We start from the raw sequence: 24,479 nt of genomic DNA, 5'->3' as shown, positions 1-24,479 counted from the left end.
GCTCACTGAAGCCTGAGCTGATGTGCAGCATGGCTATAGGGTTAATGTGTGATCTGATCTATGCCAAGAACGTAAGATGAAAAAGAATATGGAGATTAAGCAGAGTAGAGTTAAAAAAAAACTAAGAGCAAAACCAACAGGAATGTATTATTAGCCTGTTGATTTTTTATGATCTTCCAACTTTTTACTGCTCAGTGAAGTTGATGTAAATAAGATTTCTTGGTCCACTAACTCCAGAAATGCTACTTTTAATGATCTCAGTAACCTCAGTCCAAAACAAAATCAGCTGCCAGAATCTGAGTACTTTTAATAAAACTGGAGAAAGCTGTCATTAAAAAAAAACATTGCATCACATCCCACTTTAACCGCTGAAATTCCTTCCTCATTCAAAAGTCACACACATCTGCAGCTGCTTTAGAATGCAGCAGCTAAAATGTGAACTACTGCTAAATGAAGAGATCAGACAGGATATTTCCTGTTCTATCATCTAAAAATCACAGCAGAGTCACATTTCAGCGGAAAAAATGTGCTAATCACATTTGAAGCACATACAGGGTTGGCTATAGCAGGGCTTTAACTTCACTTGGCTGTCCCTTAGTGTTAATTTGGTGTAAGAGATCAAGTCCTGAATCTTCCAAATAAATTCATTTTTAATTTAAAGAGCTCACCCTTTTTGTTTCATAATTGGTGTCATTATTTTTTGCTGTTATTTCTGTTGAGCACATTTTCAGATTTTTTATTCTCTTTAAGCAAATCCACAGAACTGATACTGATTCTTTGTTACTTTTTTAGTTATTTGTAGAATTCATTGTTGGCATGCAAAACAAGTGGCTATAACTGCTGCTACTGCTGTAAGTAGTTTTGTGTTCTCCACTGGGCTGGATGTAAAACAGTTCTGTGATTCCTTCTGTTGTCCTTTCTGACTCTTTGACTTTTCTTGAGCAGGTTGAGGCTGGGAGGCCCTTTTGTTTTTCACTGTTTTAACTATGGTGTAAAAACAGTCGAATAGTCAGGGCGATCACTCCTTTGGCTCCGTCTCCCTAGGCGGTCATGAAGCTTTAAACAGAACTCCATGACTCACGCCATTCATCACAATAATTGAAATTGTATATCCAGAATGCATCCAGTTAACAGTCACACTGTAGACTATTAGCGTGTCCTCCAGTCCAGTGATTAATGCTGACTCCATAGTGTTCTGAGCTCATACTTCTTTACAAAAAAGGATCCATTTGATAAAGGGGGTTTCAAGGTTTGAGTCTAGAATAAACAGGCTTTTCATGCCAACCACACGAACAATGAAAACCATCTGACTTTTCAGTTGCTAATAGATGTATTTAACAAGCTGCATGTCTGTAGTAGGCAACAGAAAGTTGGGAAGCACACTACAGCTCAAATGTTAATTTGTTAATCATTAAAAAAATCTAATTTGAATGATTTCTTGTGTCTTTCACACATAAGTGAGTGAAATGTCATTCAACTCTGTGTTTTATACAAATAAGGGAGAGTGGAAACTGCAGATGTCTGCAGCTCACTGAGCCTTTCCAGACTCGTCCAAATGATGACCCATCTTAAACAAGTGTCTGTTAAGCTTTAAATCAAAAGGGCACTTAGAAACAGACTTAGTTACAGAGTTGTTTAACCGTCCCAGTTGGGGCAAAATTAGTCATGGTGCTTATTTTCAGAGAAAACAACTCCACATCCTGTCTGTTGATTTGCTGTTTGATTTGCCCTCAAAAGCTGAGCTTCTGAAGGCTAATGAGTCACTGTCACGCACTCCCCCCAACACACACACACACACACACACACATACAGAGCAGATGTCTTTCAGCAAACATCAGTACAGCTGTAGGACCATAGAGCTAGCTACTTCCAGAAATCTTCCACGCCTGGTCCCACTTTGGTGCTGAAAGTCAGACAGAAAATCTTAAATCTGTGACAAAGAGGGCTTTCACTTCTGAAACTTCTCAGAGGACCACACTGCAGCAGTGGTCCGCTGGTCTGTTGGCCAGCTTTTCAAGGTGGTAAAGGCCTGAGTGTGGTCCCCTCACCACAGCCAAGGATGTCACCTTCTCTGTTCCAGCATCTGACTATGCAGAAGATTTGGTTTTGTGGGCTAAACATACGTTTCCATTCCTCCATGAGGCTGTTCAAAATATGAGGGTTCCGTGTGTGGTGGCGAGAGTTATTGAAAGACTTCAGTTTCAGCTCCTGTGGTGTTGGAGCATCCCACACTGGAAATCTGTGGGATGGTTAGGTCCGATGTTTGAGAGGCAGCAGACTTGGTACAGGATGGTGGCACTGACAAAGCACAGTGCTGGATTTATAGAACAAGTACTCAGATGGCTGCTTCTTCAATAAAACTCTTAGACGAGAGTGTCTGAGTCTGCACTTGACCTTTTCAAATGTGTAAAGGGGCTTGTGTGCTTTGATGGGACACAGCTATCTCGCTCATATACATAGAATTATTGAATGTGTGCTTAAATAATAGCTTGACACTTTGACAAACGTGCTTATTTGCTCTCTTGCAAAGAGTGAGATTAAAAAAGCAGCTAATCTAAGCTAACGTCCTGCTGGCTTGACATTTACCATACAAACACAAGAATCTTCTTATTTTACAATCGATCTGTTTCTTATTTGTATGACAAACTGATCCTTAAAGTAGCTGAAAATCCAATGTACGAGTGGAAGTGGAACACTAAGAATGGAAAAGAGTCATGTACAATATATAGACAAAAGTATTGGGATGGGGCGGTTTTTCAGATGTTGGGCTCGGCCCCTCACTTCCAGTGAAGGGAAATCTTAATGTTTCATCACACCAAGACACTGTGAACAATGCTATGCTTCCAACTTTGTGGCAACAGTTTGGTGAAGATCCTTTTCTATTCCAGCATGACTGTGTCCCAGTGCACAAAACAAAAGACATGGTTGGATGAGTTTAGTGTTGCCCTGACCTCAACCCCATCCAACACCTTTGAGATGAACTGGAACAGAGACCTTTTAGTCCAACATCAGTGCCCGACCTCACAAAGGCTCTACTGCATGAATGGGCAAAAATTACCACAGAAACACTTCAAAATCTTGTGGAAAGCCGTCCCAGAAGAGTGGAAGCTGTTATAGCTGAAAAGCTATTTAGAATGCAATGTCATTAAAGTCCCTGTTGGTATGATGGCCGGTCCCAATACTTTTGTCCATATAGTATGGTTCACCTTTAGAGCCAGATTTGAACTGATGAATTTCCTTTATCCAGTCATCCACACCACTTGTCTCTGCAATGCATTCATCTATCTCCTCACAACTTTTTCAACATAAATATCTAATATTTTATTTTATTTTTTAATTTTTTTTCTGTTTTGTTTTCTGTTTTTTCTATTGATTCATTTTTCATTGTCTTTGTTGGGAAAATTGCAAATTGCAATGCCTGTAAGGAAAAAGAATTTCCCCTCACGGTTAAATAAAGGAATTCTGGTTCTGATTCTGATAAAACACACACACATCCATGCATATTTTAGAGAGCTGTGTGATTACACACAATTGCGCTTGACAATTTCAGTCATAAAACATATTTCCAAGAAAACTCAGAGTATCTGTTTGATTCAAACAACACCAGTTCGTCTACATGACTCACACCCACAAGATAAAGCTTGGAATGTGCACAGTCTTAACAAAGCCAAACAAGTCATGCACTATGTATGACTTGGTTAACAGTATAAATCAGTATGGCACATGAAAGGAGTTCCACTGAATGTTAATGTGATCTTAAGCATTCCCCATTTATTGACTGCATGGTAGTTGCGTAATATTGTTCTGCCAAGTATTGTGACTCACTGGTGTGAGCTTTTATTGCAGTTTAAATTTAACATTATAATGCCATTTTTATTAGACGCCACTTTTTTTACATGTTCATAAACATGGTTCCATGTCCAGCTGTGTGTGACCAGCATCCCAGCTTTCTGTTTTGTCACTTTATAAAAGTTTGTTAAAGAGATGGGTGTGAGGGCCATTGTGGCCAATAAGAAAAAAGACACAACACAATATGAGCATCTATTTTGGGCTCAAAAGGCTGCAGATGCAGTGCTGTTGTTTGAGCAAACGCACCACTTCAAACCCCTTGGCCCCCCTCTCCTCTGGGATGGTTTCCCCCCTAAAAGATGTTGCTTTGCTTCCATACCAGTGATTACAGAGTGCAGGCACCCATGACTTCGTCAGTGAAAGATATTTTTTATGAAAACATACAGTTCAAGCACTTTTGTGTGGAAAGAATGTAAAATTCTCTGTATTTAAAAGGAAGGGGGTGGGGGGGTTAATTTGGAAATTTGGACTGGTTCCATCCTAGTTCATCCCCTCCCCTCCGTCCTTTCTTTTCCTTTCTCCATCCTGTCTGGCTTTCAGCAATGTGTTTCTCGTTGTCTGTCTCAGTGCCTATGACTCTCAACACGCTTGGTCGGCATATTTTTCGTGCTCAAAAACCACACAAAACAAAACGTAATTCCATCTTTTTTCCTCCCAACAATTCTTGTATTTCCCAGAGTCATACTGAAATTTAATCAACAGCCAAATGAGAGAAACATATAACTGCAATTTCCAGACGTGCAAGCACACTTCGAGAATGATTGTCATATACACAGTGGAGGAAATTAGCTCTACTTTCTGTAGGATCATTTACTGTTCCCTCAGGACGCCTGGCCCTTTTTACTGTTATGATAAGTTAATCATATACATAAATTATCGTTTCTGGACATCTGTGCTCGGAGAAAGTAGTTTAACATACAGTATAAATGTCCATTTAAGTGTACGAAGAAATAATAATCAGTCATGTTTTTGTGTAATCAAATGCACATAAAACTTAAACTGCCTTCCTTTCTTCAACTCCTTGAGGTGTTGGTTTCTACAGATCGGGAGGTGGATTCAGAGTCTACATAAATCTATATAGCTCTTAAATAAATGTACTTTCCAGCTCCCAGCAGCTACAGCACAAGTTAAAAACCATGTAAGACTGTTTGCCCCACATGTTTATTTTGGCAAGATGGGAAGAACTGCATTTATATCCTGTGATACTAAATCTTATGAATGAAATCAATACCAGTGAAGTTCTGTCACACTGCGGCATCTCCTCTCCACGGGGTGAACTAGTAATGAGGAAAACACTACATTCTCTTAATCAAATGAACAGACTGCATTATTTAGGCTGCAAAATGTTGGCAGTGATTCTTACTTTGGTGGTTACTGTTGCTGTATGGCTTACTATAAATAGTTGGGTTCTGCAAAATCCTTCTATATGTGCATCTATTATAAAATAAAAAGAACAATGTTCACTCAGAGTCCACATCTGTTACAGGAGGCAGTTCAAGTCACTACTGATTGCTGGCAATCTCCAATAATGTAGTTCGTTTATTTAAAATCAACCAGTCACTGATGACTGGTACAGTCATAATTTAGAATGAGGTTCAAGTTTGCCCTGGCCTCCATATCCACTCCTGGACCAGTCTGACCTACAGTATCTCCTCAATCTATGGGTCTGATCAGCATACGGACAGACTTCATGGAGTAGAAGCCACCACCATAGTCGGCCCAGAATATCCCATCTTGGAATTTGCTGCGGTAAACGCCTCCGGTGTACCAGACACCGTTAAGGTTGGTTTGGCCGCAAGCGTTGTACCACCAGCCTCCTTTGTGGAAGTGGGCACAGTTACCTGAAACAGGAAGGATGGTGATTAGTTCTGTGAGGATGTTTTTAAGAGAGAGTATCTTTCAAAGAACTGCACTTGATCGTCACATTGACAGAATTTTCAAGGAAAGCCACTGATTTCCAATTTGCATTTGCTATCACCTCTGGCACCTTCTGCTTGTGGCAAGGAGTGTGTAAGCTAGCTTGTTAGCAAAGCTGTGTGAAAACACAACATATGACTTCAAAAATGTTCAAAAATTTGTGTTGTATCAAGCTACTTTTTTTATATCAGTAGGATGAATCCCAGAAAGTACAATAATGATCTAAATTGCATAAAATGTTAATGTTCCTTGCCTCAAAGATTACATAAACAAATAAAAATGGAGTGTTTTTTTATAACTCGAAATATAGAAAAATATATACATCACCAATATAATATACTGTATAACATAAGTCTCTATCTAATGGGGAGAAGAGGAAATACATCATTTTACATAAAGCAGAAATGGGTAAAAAGAACTAGGTGTGAAGATGTGAAGATATTTGGCGAGCAAAACAGTTTAGAAGACCTTGATTTATTTGGAGAGAATGTAATTATATTCCTCATTACACACACACACAAAATTAAGAGCAAATACTTGTCTAGAGCACAACCACCGCAGAGTCAATGAGATAGGGCACTAAATGTAGACCACACCCTTGTATTTTGATTTTGTCCTAAAATTGTTTTGGACAGATGTTCTACCATAGCTAGGCCATCTATGGTACTGTTCTTTGGTAACGTTACAGGAGGATGTGTGCTATGAGAAAACAGAAAGTCTTATTTGGAGCTTGCAAAAATATTATTGCAAAGAGACAGTACAAGATGATATGAAACAGTTCACTCAAAGGGTAAGAGCTTAAGAGGAATGATGATGAGAGAGATAACAGAATGTAGATAGATTAAAACATTTCGTAGAGAAAGGGCCATCCAGATGTCTTTTGTGTTTGTTTTTTTTCTTTTTCTCTGTGTGTGTGATTTCTTCTATGGGAAAATCAATACAAATAATAGTTTTATAAAAAAAATAATACTTGCTGGTTGGCACAAAGACATCTCACTTTTTGGAGAATGGGGTGGATTGCTGGAAAGTAACAGAGATGATGTTGCACAATTTTTTCCACTCCCAGTGGATATCATCATTATCATTATCTACTTCCTGTGGGATGTCATTGAACTGCTAAGGCATTATGGGTTTCCAGGTGACGTATGAATGATCTGCAATCCACCAGTTTGAGAAAAGCAAAATGTGTTGGGATGTTTCTTTTATTAGACTATCTTGAGGGTTTCTCATTTTTACCAATAAAACAGAACTTTGTTTTGCTGTGTAAGATGTGAAAACTTTAAAGCTTAATACCAGCTGGAACTCTATAATTCCAAGTTTCCAATAGTAAAGGAAAAAGCTTGAAATTTGCGTAAATTATCATGATGGACATCAAGAAAAGACTACATGCTGCAGGAGCACAAAGGGACTTTACCTGAGAAGGCATCCTTGTCTCGGTCCAGAGTAGTGAACTGTTTGCCGTTGTGACTGCTTAGGGAGTCCCCGGCGTTGCCCTGGTAGGTGCCCAGACGCAGGCGGTAACCCTCGCTCTCGGGCTCCAGGTGGAAGCTGCTGTACTGAGCGTAGACTTTCTTGCCCATCCAGTCTTCCAGTTCCACCAGCAGCTTGTAGTCCCCTTGCCTCCCCAGTTTGTAGATGGCTTCCAGACCGAGCCAGTACTCCCCATCTATGTTGCCAAAGCCGCTCTGAGTCAAAGGAAGATTAAAAGGAACTTTAAAGAAACATTAGAGAAAATAATGCTTTCTTTTTAATGTGGTAGCCTGAGGAGTTTAGAAACATGAGAATTGTTTGGGAATATAAAACCTTCTGGTTCTCTGTTTGATTGTAACAGAACAAATGTGAAATTTCTTTTTGATGACATTTTGCTTGGTTCTGTAGTTAAGACAAACTAGAAAACTTCAAAAGAAAAAAACAATGTGGCAAAAGAATGCCACTTGGTCTGCCATTCCTGAGAAAGACATGTTGTAGAGTTTATGCTGGAAAATAAGCATCCATCTTCAGAATGCTAGTTCATCACTCAAACCCTGCAGATCCCGCAGATCACAGCTAATGGCGAAACTGGCCTGGGCGCTTGTGTTGAATAACCGCAAGCAATCTATGTCTGGCCATGTGCCTCCAGAACCCTTCACTTGGTAGAGAAGGTTGAGGTTTGTGATTGTGGATTAACTGGGTGAGCCAGCAGATGATGAATGATGTAGGATTTCAGTCCGTGGCCTCCTCTCTGGGACTGTGTGCACATGTGGTGACTGTGTGGGAGAGCGCAGAGGCAAATCAATGTTGAAGAGAGCAATTTAGCTTCCAGTTACACATGCACAAGCCTGGCTGGGCTGAATGGAACACTGGATCCCAGAGGCTGCCAGCAGCGATATACTCCATCTCACATTCTCACAGAGCTTTGATGAGAGGAGCTATATGGTGTGGTGTAGTAAGCCAACCAGCCATCCATCCAGGAAGGCGGCATAGTAGTAGTGGTTTTGGAAAGAAACGGCTGCAAGATTGAGCTGTGGAACATGCCTTCCTAGTGGGCCATCTCATATTTCATAATGGGAATTTCAAACTAAATGACCTTGGACAAATAGTGCTGCTGACAAGGCGTTATATTTTACAGTAAATGAAAAATACAAGGATTCTGGCCTACAAATTATTCTCAAAGATTCAAGATGGCTCCTCCAGGTGGATTATATAAAGGAATCCCTATTGTCTCTGGATGAGTCAAATATTCTGGTTGGCTCAGAAAATGAGTGGAGAAAATAAGACAGGTAGGGCAGGAGAAGTGTCATTATCATCACCTTGTAGTTATCCCAGTTCCTGAAGAAGTTAACAGATCCATCTTTCCTGCTCTGGATAATGGTCCAGCCCCCATTGTCTATATCCTGTTCACACCAGACCTGAACTGGCCTCTCTGTTTCGTCTGGTCTGATCAGGTACATGCCACTGGTGCTGTGGCCAACTTCTTGCGCCTCAAGACAGTCTCTGAATGGTCCTGAGGGAAAAAGAGGCAAAGAATAATAAAGAAAGAGACAGAGATGGTATGAAATTAACAGATACATAGGAAAAGTAAAGCATAAACATTTCAATCATCACCCCTGGTGACTGGCTCTAATATATGCCATAACCCCCCACCCCTAAATACACACACACACACACATACACACACTCACTCTTCATTTAATAGATGGAACATGGCCTAACTTAAATTTAAGCCTATTTCCAAAAATGGTTTCTGTCACATTAGGTAGGTCTCATCATGTTGATGTATGTTCAAGTGTTCATTTTTCAGGTAGGTTTGGTTTTACTTAGTTATTTTATTCTATAAAAAGGGGATGAAATGAGGGGGAGTGCTCATATCCCAGATATTATGACTTTTTTTCTGTACAGTTGAAGGAGTAGGAGACACGTTGCCCATCTTTATATATGTCAATCAGTACTTAGTCACTATTGGCTTTATAGGGCAGTCTAGCTACAATTTTGTTGTACCATGTACAATGACAATAAAGACTATTCTATTCTATAGTGCCAAAACAAAGAGACAGCAATATAAGTGCAAGCAGTTTAAGCTAATGTGAAGTCACTATCTGACAGAGGAGAAGAACAAAAACAAAATTAGATAAGCAGATGGAGTAATATAAAACACATTTATATTGGTCCACAAAGATAAATTTTCTTAGTATGTCCTCCCAAAACAGTAGAGGAGAATGGGGCTAATTAAGTCACTTTAATAATAAATTTCTTCATTTGCAAATTCATCTGAGGGCAAAATTATGAAAATCAATCTTGCAGCCCGCTGTGACTAATGTCTGCCTTTTTTCAAGGTACTTCAACATTGTCTTTACAATATTTTTAAATAACAGCATATAAATCAGTGGGTTTATTTAAAGGGCGAGTGACCCTCTCCCAGGTTAATATAGTAAAGGTAAAGTCAATTCACCTCATGAAGTATACCAGAAGTACCCCTACTGTGTGCTTTGCAGGAGTCTGTCATGCCAGTCTGGATTTTGTCTGCATCTCTCATGCAATGGAACAATCTTGTAAAGGATCATTTTCATACACAGCTGCACTGACATCCTACATACTTTATTATTCTTGGATGAGGGAATTCTAAATGTGTCAGGAATTTCTGTTGATGAGCAAAATTACGCTGGTTAACCTTTCTTTGCTTTACTTTAAGTCCCTTGCCTCAGTTGAGACCTTTTTTTATTTTTATTTCCATCCTGGTTTGTGTTTGTGTTTGAATGGGGAGAACAGTTCCAGCTGAATTTGCAAATCTTTAACCTTTGAAAATGAGGCCTCTGGCCCACCTGTACCGCCATTCACAGCCAGTGATTGTTAATTTACTTTGGTTGGCCTTTTTTTCCATGACTCTTTTGGATTTTTGTGACCGAATCAATGAATCAGTTAATAAAAACTAATGATGGGATGGATGGATGGATGACTGACTAACTCATTCTTTCACTCCCTTACCTTCAGTACTGAAGTTTCTCTGCGGAGGTTTCTGATCTTCCAGGGTGCCACTGGTGGGTGATGGCCCAGAGCGAGAACCTCTCTCGCGCGCAAACCCTCGTGTGTTGTCTCTCTGGATCTCATTGGTGAAACGTGGCACATTAACAGGAATGTTCTCAGGTACCACTTGCACAAGTGGAGGTCCTAAAGGTGACTGCTCATGCCTCCGGCTGTAGACCTGCATACAATGTTCCTCCAGTGTCCCAATCAGCACTGACTGGTTGTTCACCACTGCAGACAAGGCTGCGTATTTGGCCTCCAGTTCCCTGTACCTGGAGGCCAAGCGCAGTGACTCAGTGGTGGCGTTAAGGATGCGTGTCTCCAGCTGTGCTAGTTCCAGTGAGTTGTCTCTCTTCCTGATGATCTCGTGCAGCAGCTGCATGTAGAGCTGGGTCACTCTGGAATTCATGTTCCTGCTCTCTTTCCTCAGCAGCTTCATTTCATTCACCAAGTTGCCGTCCACATCCACCACCAGCTTCAAAGTCTCCATCTCCCGACGCTGCTTTGACAGGAGGTCACGCACTGCAGCCACATCCAGGCGTGTCACTCGGTCCTTGTCAGTTGAATAACCACGGGCAGCACAGATTGGGCCTGTGATCTTTTGCTCAGGGACCAGGAAGGTGTAGGAGCACTTCTTGCCTTCTCCGTTGGCCTCTGGAGCTCTTCGTATCCGGGAGAGGATGGGGTTCTTAGTGAGGGCTTGGCTGTTGCTCCAGACAGACAGGCCAAACAGAATAAATAGGCTCCATGTTCCGGGTCCCATGGTTGCTGCTCTCTTTATCACCAAAAAAAGCTCAAGATCTATTAAAAGGAATGAGAAGTGCAGATCATTTTACTTAAGGAAAAATTTGCCGTTCGTCTATCACTAACTGTCAGTAAATCCCATAAAAACATGAGTCTGTAAACTGATTCATGCATAGTTTCATTTTTGACCATGGTGCTGGTGGCACTGACAGCAATGATGCTTTGGTCCAGAGTGAAATATATCAACTACTAGATGGATTGCCATGAAATTTGGTGCACACATTCACATGCCCCTCAAAATTGAACCAATGTTTAACTTCAGCTATATTTTGTATTAGCACATGTTAGCGTGCACAGGTCCTAAACTTTGATGCCAAACATGGCAAATAGAATACCTGCTAAACATCAACATGTTACCATGTGACCATTGTGAACATATCAGCGTGTTGTTGTTCTTAGCCTGGCTATGGACTCAAGCGCAACAGTGGGGCTCATAGTTGGATTCTTGGAAGGTTTTGGACAACAGTGGCGAGCCAATGTGCAGCACAGAGGATTATGCACAAGAGTGCATACACCCAGCATAACACAAGAGTGTTGTTTAATTATGAAGTAAGTGAGCATTAAAATGTAAAGTGAAAACTAGCAGACTGTGGTAAGGCACAGCTGGTTTCACACACAATCTACAATCACCTCCCCTTGATATTATGTGCCTTCTGGTACACTTGTGGTGGAATAAGAGCAGTGCCACCCACCCACCACAAATCTGTTATCCTAACTTATATTTTCAATACATTCTCTCTTGGGTTCTCTTTCATTACAGTTCTTACCACATCTGTATCAGGTGTCTGGGTGTGGGCAAGTGCCGGGATCTGTTTTTCATATTTCTGTAGATCTCTAGACTCAGACCTTCCATGAACCTAGCTCATAGACATTTATTCTGCCTGCACTGGCTCATGTGGAGGATTCGCATGCTAAACGGGTCTGGCAAGATTTCCATGAAAATGAAAAGATTTTTAAAGAAAGTTGAGTTAATATGCCCATTGATGGCATTGAAAACATCAATCTAATTAGACTGCATTCACTCCTAATCTTTAATTGATTCATGAGGTGAGTGGTGTATATCAGTAAGAAGCCAGCAGGTTGGTTGTAATTGGGCCTCAATGATCCATTTTAACTCTTGCCATTTCTGCCTGGCTGGTACAAGAAGATAAATTTGAATTTGGTTAGAAATAAAAGAAATTGATGTATTTGAGGAGCAGCAGGGGGAGCAGGAATCCCTGATTTATGAGTAATGTTTTCTGGAGCCTATTTTTGGAAGGAATGCTTGTGTTTTGATCTTATTGGTTTTGACAGCACAACGAATGGAGCAGGGGTGGGTGACGTTCAGAAATACATACTAAGGGAATGATCTTTCATATTCAGCACCAAGGCTTGGATCTGGAAGTGGAGCCGATGATGAGCCAATTTCAGGCTGATTTTGGCAGTCGAGCCAAATCCAACCAGAAGGCAGTCTGGTGGGTATGGCCAAAGAGGTTAAGTAACCTTCATCTAATGCTCTTGACAGGCTCCACTACACAGCAGAGCTCATCAAAACAAATCTCTGGAGGATTTTAACAGATGCCAAAGAGGCAGAATTAAATGATTCCAAGAAAGAGACAGCAGCAGCTTTGAATCATTTCTGTGGTCTCCTCTTGATGTTTAGTTGCACTGAAGAGTCCTGACCACAGTTAATGGGACAGATCCCAGAACATTACCTAAACTCAAACTGCTGCTGTAGTGGAACAGTACTCTTTTATCATTGTTGAAGGAAAAAAAAACATTCTCATCTCAAGGGACATATATATAACATCAACTTTTTGTGTTTTCATAAACAGTGTCCTTTTCACTGAAAGAAACTGTCTAAGCCAACATTAATTTATAATAACAGGCTTGAAAGTTCAGCAAGAAATGCCCCGGGGTCTGTATTGTAGCTTTACCATATTGAGCAAGCTACAGTTTGTTATTATCACAGATTATAAACCATCTGAGGGCAAAGGGAAAGACACTTTTAGGAAAATTGTCAGAGCTCAGAAACACCTTGGCACTGTCAGTCAGTTATTATTAGCCATGGTAGACTTTTGCCTGTCTTTCCGTAATCACAGGTCATCCCCTTCCATAGTTCGGCCTCAGCAATTGGCCCGTCTGCACGGCTCCAACACCACAATATGAATCTTACAGGGCCTGGCCTGACAGGGGTGACAGTGTTTACACAGAGGCTCCTCGGCCAGGGCTGTGAATCTCATCTGCAGCTATTACCATCAGGTTTCTCTGACGTTCACACCCTGCTGGTCTTCATCAAGTCTGCCGCAGCAGCCGTGTTTTTTGTTGACCTACAAAACAGGCATTTTTTTTCCTGTCCTCGCTGAGAGCCAGACCTGACCAGATCCAGCCACCTCATCTATATTAATGCACTCCTTGCAACCAGACAGGTCAAACTTTACAGTATCTACTTTTCCCTGCCCAGGAGAACATGCGGACGCTGCCAGTCTCTCTGGCTCTCAGTATTGCTACTGAGCTCTAACTGTCCACTGGTAAGCTCCTCAATTAAAGGATTTTCTTTTACATTAAAAAAGTTTATGCCTGTGAATACTGCAGCTGTGTCCCTTCTTTATTTTCTTTATTTCAACATACAGCATGAATATATTGCAAGTCAAATTCAAGTCAAAAAATCCAGTTTTTCCATTCTGGATTTGTGGCTTTTGCCCTTGGCCATCAGATTTCAGGACTGTGCCAATTATTCCACAAGTTATTCTAATGGTTCCACTGATTAGGTCCATCTGCTGAGGTGACCACATGATGCATGAACTTTGTACATTGTGTCTATGACCATGGAGTTTACACCAGATGTACTTATGGAATTTAGGTACATAAAATGTAAATTGCTTGAATATGCTCTAATTATTTTTAATTTCAGCATTTAGCAATCATTATGCAGTCATGAGGACTCCAACCTAACTTTACTGTTCTATATCAAGTGATGTAAAAAGTAGTAAGATCTAAAGTTTCAGCAGTTTGAATACTTTTCCAAAGCATAAAAACATGTCATATCATTTCATCTCAATCAGAAATAACCTGATGTCAGCATTCAAAACTCTTACCCGTGTGTGTGTGTTCAGTCAGCAGTTCAGGAGGTGCAGGTAAGACCCAGTTTGGCGTCTCAGTTGTGTTTCCAAAGCAGGTTCATGCTCTCCATTCCCCTCCTCTCACTGAGTCTCCCCCTGTCTTCGCTCTCATTGAGAATGCAGGCCTGCATACAGCTGTGGCAGAAGCAAACACTGTCCAGTAGGAGAACAGTAGAGGGTGGTCCATATACAGAAAAGAGGAAGGCTGATGGTGTGATTTTCTCTGTAGTTTGAGCAGAAGCAGAGCATGGCCCTCCCTTCCTCTCCAACGTCGTGTAAAGTTTGGGAAGAACTCCTCCTGATATAAAGTTACACCACAGAAGAAAAACTAAGCGGTGAATCAGAAATTGGCTGGGAGTCAGCAACAGTGGTGAAGACACTCACATTCAAAATAAATCTGTCATCATGTGATTCTGAAAAATGTTGTATTGTCTCTCGCACACACTACTTGTCTTGTAGAAGTCAAAGACAGCATATAAACCCTCTTTTTCTTTCTTTCTTTCACACACATCTGTCAGCTTCATTCATATAACTACCATTTCTCATAGACTAAGAATTTCTTTTCACAAAGCTGTTTCCTATCAGCTCTAATCTAATGACTGAGTGATTCTAGTGATCCAGTAGCAAATCATATAGTAGGCCTGTTTTGGATGTGAGCATTTCTTTTGTGTTTGCTCCGTATATGGGATGCGTGTGTGTGTCTCATGCAACAGTCCCTGAGCTATTGGCAGCTGTGTTTATTTGGTTATGAGGACAATATGCAGAGGGCTTTGCAGACAAAAAACACCCCTCAGCTAAATGTTTTGGATTGAGGCAGAAGCACAGGCTTTGGTGCATGGGGATTCTCTGCGTGGGGAGAAATACCTCGGCATGTGGGAGGACAGATTTTCTTATGAGCAATCAAGGCAGAATATTTATGATGTATTAGTGTATGTGTGCTTGCAAGTGACTCATACATGTGTCATAATATGTGTTTGCGTGGTTGAGAGAGTGTGTCTCTTAGATTGTTGGTTTTAAATAACAGAGGTTGTCCAATTTAATATTAAACATTTGGAGGAAGAAAAAAAAAATCAAATTTTGTTAAAATTCAACCCATGCCTGTAAATCTTTATATGTAACCACACCACACCTAATAAGGCCTTCTGTAGATCAGTGTTTCCCAAGATAAATCTGAGCAGTCCCAAGAGAAGGATATGAGAAAAAAAATTACACAAAGTTATGTTTCATTTTCTTACTTTTGACAAATGTTGGCTGTTGTCTTGTGAAATGTTTGATACACTTACCTCTTCGGTCTACAATGCATCTTTTTAAAAAGTTTTAATTTAAACAGGACTTCCATGCTACATCTGTGCACTAATGTCACATTAGACAGACGTTTTAGTATGGCAAGATCTTTCTCCACTCCATGTAAATGGACTTATAGATGCACCCTCCACCCCTGCACACCTGCATTCTTGTTTCGTCTCTGCCCTGAGAAAGTCTGTTTACGTCACTGCTGATAAAATTTATGATTTCATGTAGAAATGAAGTTTGGGTCTTTGTATTTTCATTGTCTTCCTGAGTATCCTGGTTCTGCTTTGTCTGTCAAATGACTTTATAAACTCCCTTTTCATAAAATTATTATTAGTCAGGAATGAACTGTTTAGTATTGAATATTCACAGTTCAGTGTAACTAAAATAAGCTGTCACACTAAAATCAAGTTCTCTCTGTGAGCCCCTCCTTGTGGCTAAACAAGTTTATTGCTACCTCCAAATTCATAGTTGTGACCATTTGTTTAATCCTAAATAAAAACACTACCAGTATGAATGAGCCAGGAAGTACAATGGACAGATCGATCGATCGATAGATAGATAGATAGACAGAAACCATAGCTTGTAGCATAAATGAACAAGCTAGCATACCTTCAAACAAACTACAGGTGACGTCACGCGTGCTGACCAATAGGAAGCGGTCATATTGTGACAGATGACACTCGACCGTCAGCAGCAACGACTGTAATCAAAACAGAAGACTTCATAATTTTTATCGAAAGCGGAGAAATTAATTAAAACAATGACGCCTTTTAACTCAAATATCTGCTGACTGACCCGTTACTGTTATTATTTTTTTAATTTTCCTGTCGACTGACTTTCCTAGCATGGTGAGTTTGAACCTGTCACCTCTTTATAAAATGTTGCCCTTGTTTTCTTTTCATTATCTTTGTGTCGATGACAAACGCTTAGCACTGCAAAGCACATATACTACACCGGGTTGTTGGACTTGCAAGGAATTGCTTTTGTTCACCGTGCCCTGCAGAGACCGCTCGGATTAGGTGATTTAAACGGGCTTTACTTTAGTGCAGCGCTTCATCTGCTGCGGATAAAATTAGACTCAGCGCCGTTAGAGATCCTGTGTCAAGGGTGCATCTGTTGAGAAGGAAGAAGGGAGACAAAAGTCAGGGCCTAAATGTGCTCCACACATGTACTGAACAAGAACGAGAATAAACCAAACCTAGAAATCATGTCTATAATGTTATTGCATAGATATATTACACTATTTAGAATACATAAGCATGAATAACCCTAATAATGGTTGTTTTTCAGTATACAGTATAATGTAATGTTTTCTGTGTAATTTGGGTGAACAGTTCCTTTAAAATGATTGCCTCAGTGCCGATATGTAACTATCCAACAGCTTATAACGTGTGGACCTATTGCAGGATTCTGAGGGCCCTCAGGCCCTGTGCGACCTCTGCTTGGCTCAGGTGTGCCGCAGCCTGGACGTTCTGTGCAGCAGGCGAACAGACGGCTCCATGTGCCTCAGCCGGGCCCCATTCTTCCCACAGGAGATGGTTGACCAGTTACTGCAAAAGATGGCAACTAAAGGTAAGTGAGGAGGACAGAAAAGGTTCCAACAGCATCAGTACTGAGAGCAACTGTAGCCACCACGTGACAGTAGTCTTGGCAAGTTGTAGAAAAAGAACGAATAAGCTCACACCATGATAAATGTGACAAAACACACAACTTCCTGTATAAACAAAACTTATTTACAGTGTTAGAATATCGTGATCCTTAACTTGCCCTATCCTCACATGATTTATTAGTACAGTGAATGATGCCAGGCTGAAATGTTGGGAAAAGTCTATTCCACAAACAAAAATGTGGCTAAACTGGTGCTACTTTTCCTACAACATCCCCATGTTTGCTTCTCCCTACAAGGAATACTGAATGACACAACTGTTGGAATTTTCCGAAATTGCAAAGAACTCCGTCTGCGCCGAGCGTCCATCCGCTGCTGCCCAGTGTCTGCAGAAGCTTTTCTCCTGGCCCTCTGCCCTCACCGGCTCCAGGAACTGGATGCCTCCTGGGTCTCTGGGGGTCTCACTGGGGCTAACATCATCTCAGGCTTGGCCTCCAACCCAGAGTGCAGATCCAGCCTGCTGAGGCTGTCCCTCAATGGACTACGTCTGGACTGGGAGTCTCTGGTTGAGGATGGAGGGCCCTATGTTGGCTTCAGCTCTCTGCAGGGCTTGAGAACTCTCAACCTCGCCAACACAGACCTGACTGATGCTGTCCTTGAGGATGTTTGCTCTCTCCCTCACCTGGAGAGCCTGGATATTTCCTGCAGCGCAGTCTCAAACCTCACAGCACTCCTTAATTGCAAGAACACCCTGATATCTTTGATTGCCCACCGGCTGCGACAGTTAGACATGTCGCCTGCCAGGTTGCTCTTTGTCCTCAGCCAACTTCTGGCTCTAAGGCATCTGGACTTTTCAGATGACCATATTGCTGTGGATGATAGTGATGGGAGAGATGGGGATGAGACAGTGCGGCAACTTCTGGAGGGAAGTCCCCAGGTTCTCCCTTCCCTTGTTTCTCTAGATATCTCTGGACGGAAGAGAATCACTGAAGCAGCAGTCAGAGCATTTGTGGAGGCCAGGAATGGACTGGTCTTCTTTGGCCTGCTAGCCACTGGGACTAGTTCCTGTGACGCCCTGTTTTCACAGAAAAACCTAAAAGTAAGGACCTTGACAGAGTTGATGTCATACTGAGCTTTGTGGCAGAGAGTATTATGGATAGACATATGAGCTTAACTCTCACATAAGCTTCTCATTTGTCTGACTTGAGGCTCTGTTTGTATACGTACTGAATCTGCCTGCTGCATTTTCTGTCTCTGTGACAGAGCTGATCTGCTGTGTGTGTTCAGGTAACTGGAGAGGCTAATGAGAACCAGGTGTGTGAGGCCCTGAGAAGGTACAGTGACCGTGAGTGTTTCATACGAGAGGCCCTCTTCCATCTCTATAACCTAATCACTGACATTGACAAACCACGACCAGATATGCTCAAGGTACTACAGTTAGCACTGTGTTTGCGCTCTGAAGTCCTACTTATTAAAACACAGGTCTTACTTTTGTCACTTCTGCCATCATTTCTATTGGTTATGATTACTCAAAAATGTAACTGTTTAAATCTAGAATGCTGATAATGTTTCTAAAATAACATTCAATGCTTGAGCACATCGAAAATGCCACTTGTAATCCTTCACTGCATAGGAAAACAGGGACAGAAAGTCAGTCTGCACACTCTGATTGATGTTTAAAATAGACAATTTGGGTGATAATTTTTCCTGTTCATGTTTTCCTGTTATTTTTCTCTTCTAGGTAATGGTGGTTGATGTGGGGGATTGTTGAAAATATGTATGATCGTATGATTGCTCATATTTCTCTTTTTTTAAGCAATGTCACAACATTCACACATGTCAGCAGTGACCCTCCTGACTATATTAAAGTGTCATTCCTTTTGCAAGGATAAGTTTTTTTATCTCACTTTGAGCATACTGCTTTAGAGCACAAGATGTCATTCAACCTGATATTATTACCACTGCATTTAGACGTGAGGAGGCACTGTCTAGTGCAGCATTACAGATACATAGCACAAAGCAACTTCACAGCTGGCTTGCTGAGTAGTTTTATGAAGTTGGAGGTATACACACTAATAATATCTGGAAGATGCCCTGTCCATTGCTGTCCTCTGCTGGTGGAGTTTCAGTGAACCGGTTGCAAATGAAGAGCATACATCACTCTCCTCACTACTCCATAACTGGTCTTTCCTGGGTGTCTTAAAATCCCAACAATAGTTGGTTAACATATCTGATTATGTCATAAATCTTGCTGTAGCTGGTGCTGAGCGGGATGCGGAGCCACCCGACCTCCCTTCATGTCTACCTGGTGGCCACAGCATGTGTGTTCAACCTGACCACTCAGGACCTGGCAGAGGCCATGCCTGTGAGCCTGCTTAGCTCCACTGTCACCCAGCTCCTGTACGCCATGAAGACCTTCCCCAACCACCAGCAGGTCAGGGAACGAGTCGATGTCTCAGATTACAGATCAGTTACAAAATTGTGTAGTTACAAAACCGCAAAATGTGTCACACAATGGTTCTGTTGCTACCAGCTGGCTTGACATTTTTCAGATTTCAGACTTCATTTTAGTGCCTTTGGTTGCAGCTTCCATTCTGCCACCTTCAGATAGTATTTGTAGATACTTTATAATACCTCATACATGCATAGACCCACATATTTTCTTACACTCATATGGTTGTTCAAGTCATAAACTGTTTCCATCTCTCCAGATGCAGAAGAACTGTCTGCTGGCTCTCTGCAGTGACTACATCCTTCAGGATGTCCCTTTTGACAAGTTAGTTTTCTTCTTCACACTTATAATAAGACATATGAGCCTGAGACCATGTGTTAGCCAAGACAATCAGTGCGCTCATAGAATGGAACGGTTGTGTTTTTCCAACAAATTGCGATCCAGCTAAAATATATTTTCTCTTGAAATGCAAGCGCCAAGAAAATAGTCCTTCCAGATGCAAAAGTGCAGACCTGGACTAAGACTTTCCCAAGGCCTGTCTGAATACCACTGGCATGTTTTTGCAATGCTGTCTTTCTTATACCCACGATGTGATCATGGTTCAGGTATTTAGCAGCCACGCTGGTGATTAACTGGCTGAGCAGCCACGAGGATCCTACCCTTCAGAGGCTGGCTGTGGCTGTCATCTCCATTCTGGTGGCCAAGGTCAAGACACCACTCACTTACTGTGCATTAGTGTACAGCAGGAAAATAGTCCGGCACCTGTTAGTCACACCTGTTAAGAGCCCCGCGCCTCAGTCACCCCCTGCACTTCTGTGACACTATTTCAACTGCCAGCTTCACATGCTTTCATTTAGTCCAGTCAATTTCCAGTTTCCATGTGCATTAAAAGCTGTTTGTTCTTGTTTGACATTTAAGGAAATGGTTAATAATACAAAGAAGAACTCATCTATTCGTTTTATTTGCAGCTGTCCATAGAGGAGACTGCTCAGCTCGGCACAGATGTCTTCATTATGAAGGTACTTTTACACTTTTAGAGTATTTAGTTTCCAACTTGCACAACATCCCCGACTTAGCACTAGATATGCATGAGTGTATTTCTAGTTCTCCCTCCCCTCTCTCTGTCTTTCTCCTCTGTTACATTTTCCATTCCTACCCACTATATACACTCACGCAGTCCCCTTGTCCCTTTACTCCACTGAGCCGTCCTTCTCGGTTTACTGTTACTCCATTATTAAATCACCTCTTTATTTCTCCCCTTGTTTATGTCATCAAGCGTCTTGCTATAATATGGAAGCAGTTTAATCCAGCAGTTCCTGTACATGATTACAAATTTATTTGCAAAAATTGATATTCTTTTCATTTTTGGCTGTCTTAGACTCTTTGTCCCTCTCTATCACTTCCCTTCATCTTGCAGCAGCTGCTGGCTATTGTGCAGCAGAAAGCCATGGTGGGGGTGGTGGACTCCACTCTGAAGTTTGCCCTGAGTGCTCTGTGGAACCTGACTGATGAGATGCCCACCGCTGCTCGTAATTTCATCGAATGCCAGGGCCTGGAGCTGTATGAGGAGGTTCTGGAGGTACAGGAGTCTCCAAAAACACACTCATTGATATATCAATTCAGAAATGCATCCACAGAAAAGGTGACATACACACAACCTTTTTTCCTCTTATGCTGTCCCCTTTTTTGCATTGCAGTCTTACTACGGAGAACCTTCCATTCAGCAGAAACTTCTTGGCCTACTGGTGGGCTCATTGTGTGTTTGCATATGTGCCGTTATTAGTTCAGAATGTGTTTTTTGATTGTGTGCCATGTGTGCCACAATACTGCATATTCACATTTTGTTTAAACTAAAAAGTAATTGGCCAGTGTTTACAGCTTATGCTCATTTTCCTTTTGCAAACATTCCCATATCCAGGGCTTAATGCTGTGACATTAAGCAACATCAAAATTTGGGAATTTGATCAAACATTTTAATATATTCCCCCACCTGTTTACATTTGGAGGCAACATAGAAGTATGCAAGTATTGGATCCACAGAAATGAAATGACATCTAACTAAAGGCCCTAACCCCTTTCTGCCAATGTTATTATTGCTGTAATCACCACTATCAATTTTGTTGTTGTATCCCAGAACAACATAGCTGAGGTGGAGGTGTTACAGGCAGATCTGCTGGACGAGGATCTGCTGGAGCACATCCTCAGCCTGTTGCAGGACTCCCAGGTGGAGGTGGGAGTTCGTTACTTTGCAGGGGGGATCCTGGCCCAGCTCGCCTCCAGACCAGAGACCTGGACTCTGGGTGACGAGCTCCTTAGCACCATATTGAAGCAGCTGGTGTGTGTTTGTGTGTGTGTGAGAGAGAAGCACAGTTTTTTCGGGTGCCGGTTTGCATTGAACAGACAGTACAATTCATCTTTGGCTCTTTTCAAAGTGTCTTTCTGTTTTTTGCAGCATGCTTCCATAATAACGTGGACCCAACTAGAGAGAGAAATGGTCTCCTACAGGTGAGAGAAACACAAGCTACACAAAACAGGAAAAGAGAGAGAGAGAGAGAGAAAATATAGTCTTTTTAATGCATTTATTCATCCTGTCTGTTTGATTCAACGTCAAATGCAAAAGCTACACGTTGCGTAAGGCTTTATTTAAATCGTTTTCCTTTAATAATGCATCTTATATTTTCTCCTAACACTCTTACATAATATTTTCTTGTCGTTGATGCAATGTCTGCAGTGTATGCATGGTTTGAAACACTGAATTAACACAATTGTAATTCCTGGTATAGTTTATTTGGATATCTGCTGTGGTTCCATATTGAGATTGATGTTAATTCAAGCACAAAACAAACCAAAAGATGCTCAGAATAAAACAAAACTATTTATGTTTCTGAATATCAGTGTACTGTCTCCTCATGTCCACATTTCAGGTCGTTCCATCCGTTTTGTCCTCTGCTTCAGACTTTCCAGCCCTCAGGAGTGCAGCTGTGGGCAGTCTGGGCCATACATCTGGTGTGCAGTCAGAACAGTAAGACGCACAAACATACTACTGTGGGTAGCGCATATTTAGATCGATTTGGCATAGAGAATTGACAGCATACACATTCAACAGAAGAACTTTATTTTATTCATTTTCATGCAGAAAATGAAATCGCTATTTTTAGCCCATCAAATAGGTCACCTTGAATTTGAGAAACTGCAATGGACATTCCTCAAATTCCTCACAATTTGCTGACATTTTATAGACTGTTAGAAAAGATTAATCAATAATGAAAATAGCCGTGAGTTCTGCCCAACAGTACCCAAGTTTATTTCAAATACAACTGATATTCTTTCTTTCATCATTTTACATTTGCCACAAATATGGCACCCTATAAAGTCAAATAGTTTCATGTAGACTTCTCTAGGATATTAATATTCAAGTGGTGGGGGTGTTGACAACTGTAAGCTTGTGTTTCTCTCTCATGTTCTCTCTATCCTCTAGCTTCACATTACAGCAGCATGCTGGAGAAGGAGGGCGTGACTGAACTTCTGAAGGCTTTGGCTGCACATCCCAACACACACAGTGACATTAAAGGACTATCAGACAGCGTATTGCATATGATACAGCGACATCAGAGTCGCTCAGGGCCCTCCAACAGCCAGAACTCTTGACAAAAGAGCAAAGAAATATATTGCATCTCATTTAGTGTCTTTGATCTGGACCTAAAATGTACTAGATGTGAAGTTACAGTATTGAAGGACAGACATTTCACGTCAGTCCTCTTGGAATTTGAATTTAATGTGATAAATTCCATGCAATATTTTATACAAAGAGTATGATCATTGGTTGTGGAAAGATATTTCCATCATTATCTACTTATAACTTAAACTTTAAAACTTTTAAATTTAGTTTTAAATCCTTTAAAAACTTAAGAAATTAGGATTAAGATTAGTTTACAGATCATAGTGAATGTCCTAACTACTATTTGGCCCATTCTGAGCTGTTAAGTTCAAAAGTGTTTGACATTGATGAAGTGTTCCAAATAAACTGAAATTAGAGATCCTAAATCTTGTGTTGTAAATCACACATAGAACCAAAACTGTCACTAGAGGGTGCTTTGGTACTGAAGCTTCAGGTTTGTTTTGCTCTTAAGATCTGTTTGTGTAAAATATTTAGTCATCAGGTGTTTAGATTCGTACATGATAAATAGCAAAACACAAAAGCAGGATGAATCTACTGTGTTTATCTGTCTGCACTGAAGGCCTCATTACAAAGCAGTCATGCTCTAAAATAAGTTCCCTCTCATCTCTTCTCTTGCTCTCCCTCTCCTGGTATCCTACATTCTGAATTCATTAGATTTTATGTAACATCTGGAAAATAGAACTGCTCGCAGGCATCCACACAGTCTATTCTAAGTTGGTGTATTAATAATTCCTTTTGAAAAGTGGATTAACAGCCCTTGTATGATTATTTGAGTTGTACCACCATGTTCAACTTTTAAGTGTCAAATTTGCGTGATTCACATTTTAAAATCCCCAAGGAAATCAAAGGGATCTACCAAATAGGGTATGACTTTGCATGCTTGTGATTCAACCAGGTTAGTAATCTCCTTGCTAGGGGGTTAGCTGTTTGTTAGAAAAGAGCTGCGTAAACTGAATACAAGGGTCATAATTTACCAACCACTTCAACCCCTAAACATTAATCTCATTGTGGTAGTCCTGTGGGATTAAAGGTCAAGTGATGTGTTGTGATTCTCTCTTGAAAAGTTCAAGTCATTAGGAATGTGCGGAAATGCCACTGCATTCAAGGGGCTGTAGGTCATTCTATAGCATGCATGGTGATATTGCACTTGTGTTGGTTATGTATGTGGAGTAAGGGGTAATGGTAGCGTGCTTTGTGTTAATTTAAGTCTTAAGTTTCTGTCCCTGGTTCAAAGAGCCTATCAATATTCAAGTGATACGTGAGACACAGATAGACTGT

General features: G+C 41.1%; 2 protein-coding genes across 4 annotated transcripts; one reads left to right on the top strand and one right to left on the bottom strand.

The window, feature by feature from the left end:
- Window positions 1-4,202: 4,202 nt before the first annotated feature.
- On the bottom strand, window positions 4,203-14,461 carry LOC124068938 (angiopoietin-related protein 1-like). Its single transcript, XM_046407532.1, has 5 exons — window positions 14,148-14,461; window positions 10,228-11,067; window positions 8,556-8,749; window positions 7,181-7,451; window positions 4,203-5,690 (listed from the first exon to the last, which is right to left on the bottom strand). Exons 2-5 carry the CDS (start codon window positions 11,027-11,029, stop codon window positions 5,503-5,505), a joined length of 1,455 nt encoding a protein of 484 aa, XP_046263488.1. The 5' UTR covers window positions 11,030-11,067; window positions 14,148-14,461; the 3' UTR covers window positions 4,203-5,502.
- A 1,652-nt stretch (window positions 14,462-16,113) lies between these two features.
- On the top strand, window positions 16,114-23,566 carry LOC124069906 (protein zyg-11 homolog). Of its 3 annotated transcripts, none has more exons than XM_046409414.1 (14): window positions 16,114-16,312; window positions 16,871-17,036; window positions 17,370-18,169; window positions 18,358-18,498; window positions 19,328-19,504; window positions 19,782-19,846; window positions 20,128-20,227; window positions 20,491-20,541; window positions 20,940-21,101; window positions 21,220-21,267; window positions 21,657-21,857; window positions 21,975-22,027; window positions 22,478-22,544; window positions 23,001-23,177. In XM_046409414.1, exons 1-14 carry the CDS (start codon window positions 16,310-16,312, stop codon window positions 23,037-23,039), a joined length of 2,073 nt encoding a protein of 690 aa, XP_046265370.1. In that variant the 5' UTR covers window positions 16,114-16,309; the 3' UTR covers window positions 23,040-23,177. The 3 variants fall into 3 exon arrangements, with proteins under 3 accessions (XP_046265370.1, XP_046265368.1, XP_046265369.1); XM_046409412.1 differs by having other exon boundaries at window positions 16,115-16,312; window positions 22,447-22,544; window positions 23,001-23,566; XM_046409413.1 differs by lacking the exon at window positions 21,220-21,267 and having other exon boundaries at window positions 16,115-16,312; window positions 22,447-22,544; window positions 23,001-23,566.
- The last annotated feature ends 913 nt before the right edge of the window (window positions 23,567-24,479 follow it).

Source organism: Scatophagus argus, chromosome 13, assembly GCF_020382885.2.
Source record: "Scatophagus argus isolate fScaArg1 chromosome 13, fScaArg1.pri, whole genome shotgun sequence".
In the NCBI taxonomy this organism is placed as follows: Eukaryota; Metazoa; Chordata; class Actinopteri; family Scatophagidae; genus Scatophagus; species Scatophagus argus.
Note: the sequence above shows the minus strand (reverse complement) of the source record. Positions and strands in the feature narration are given on the sequence as shown.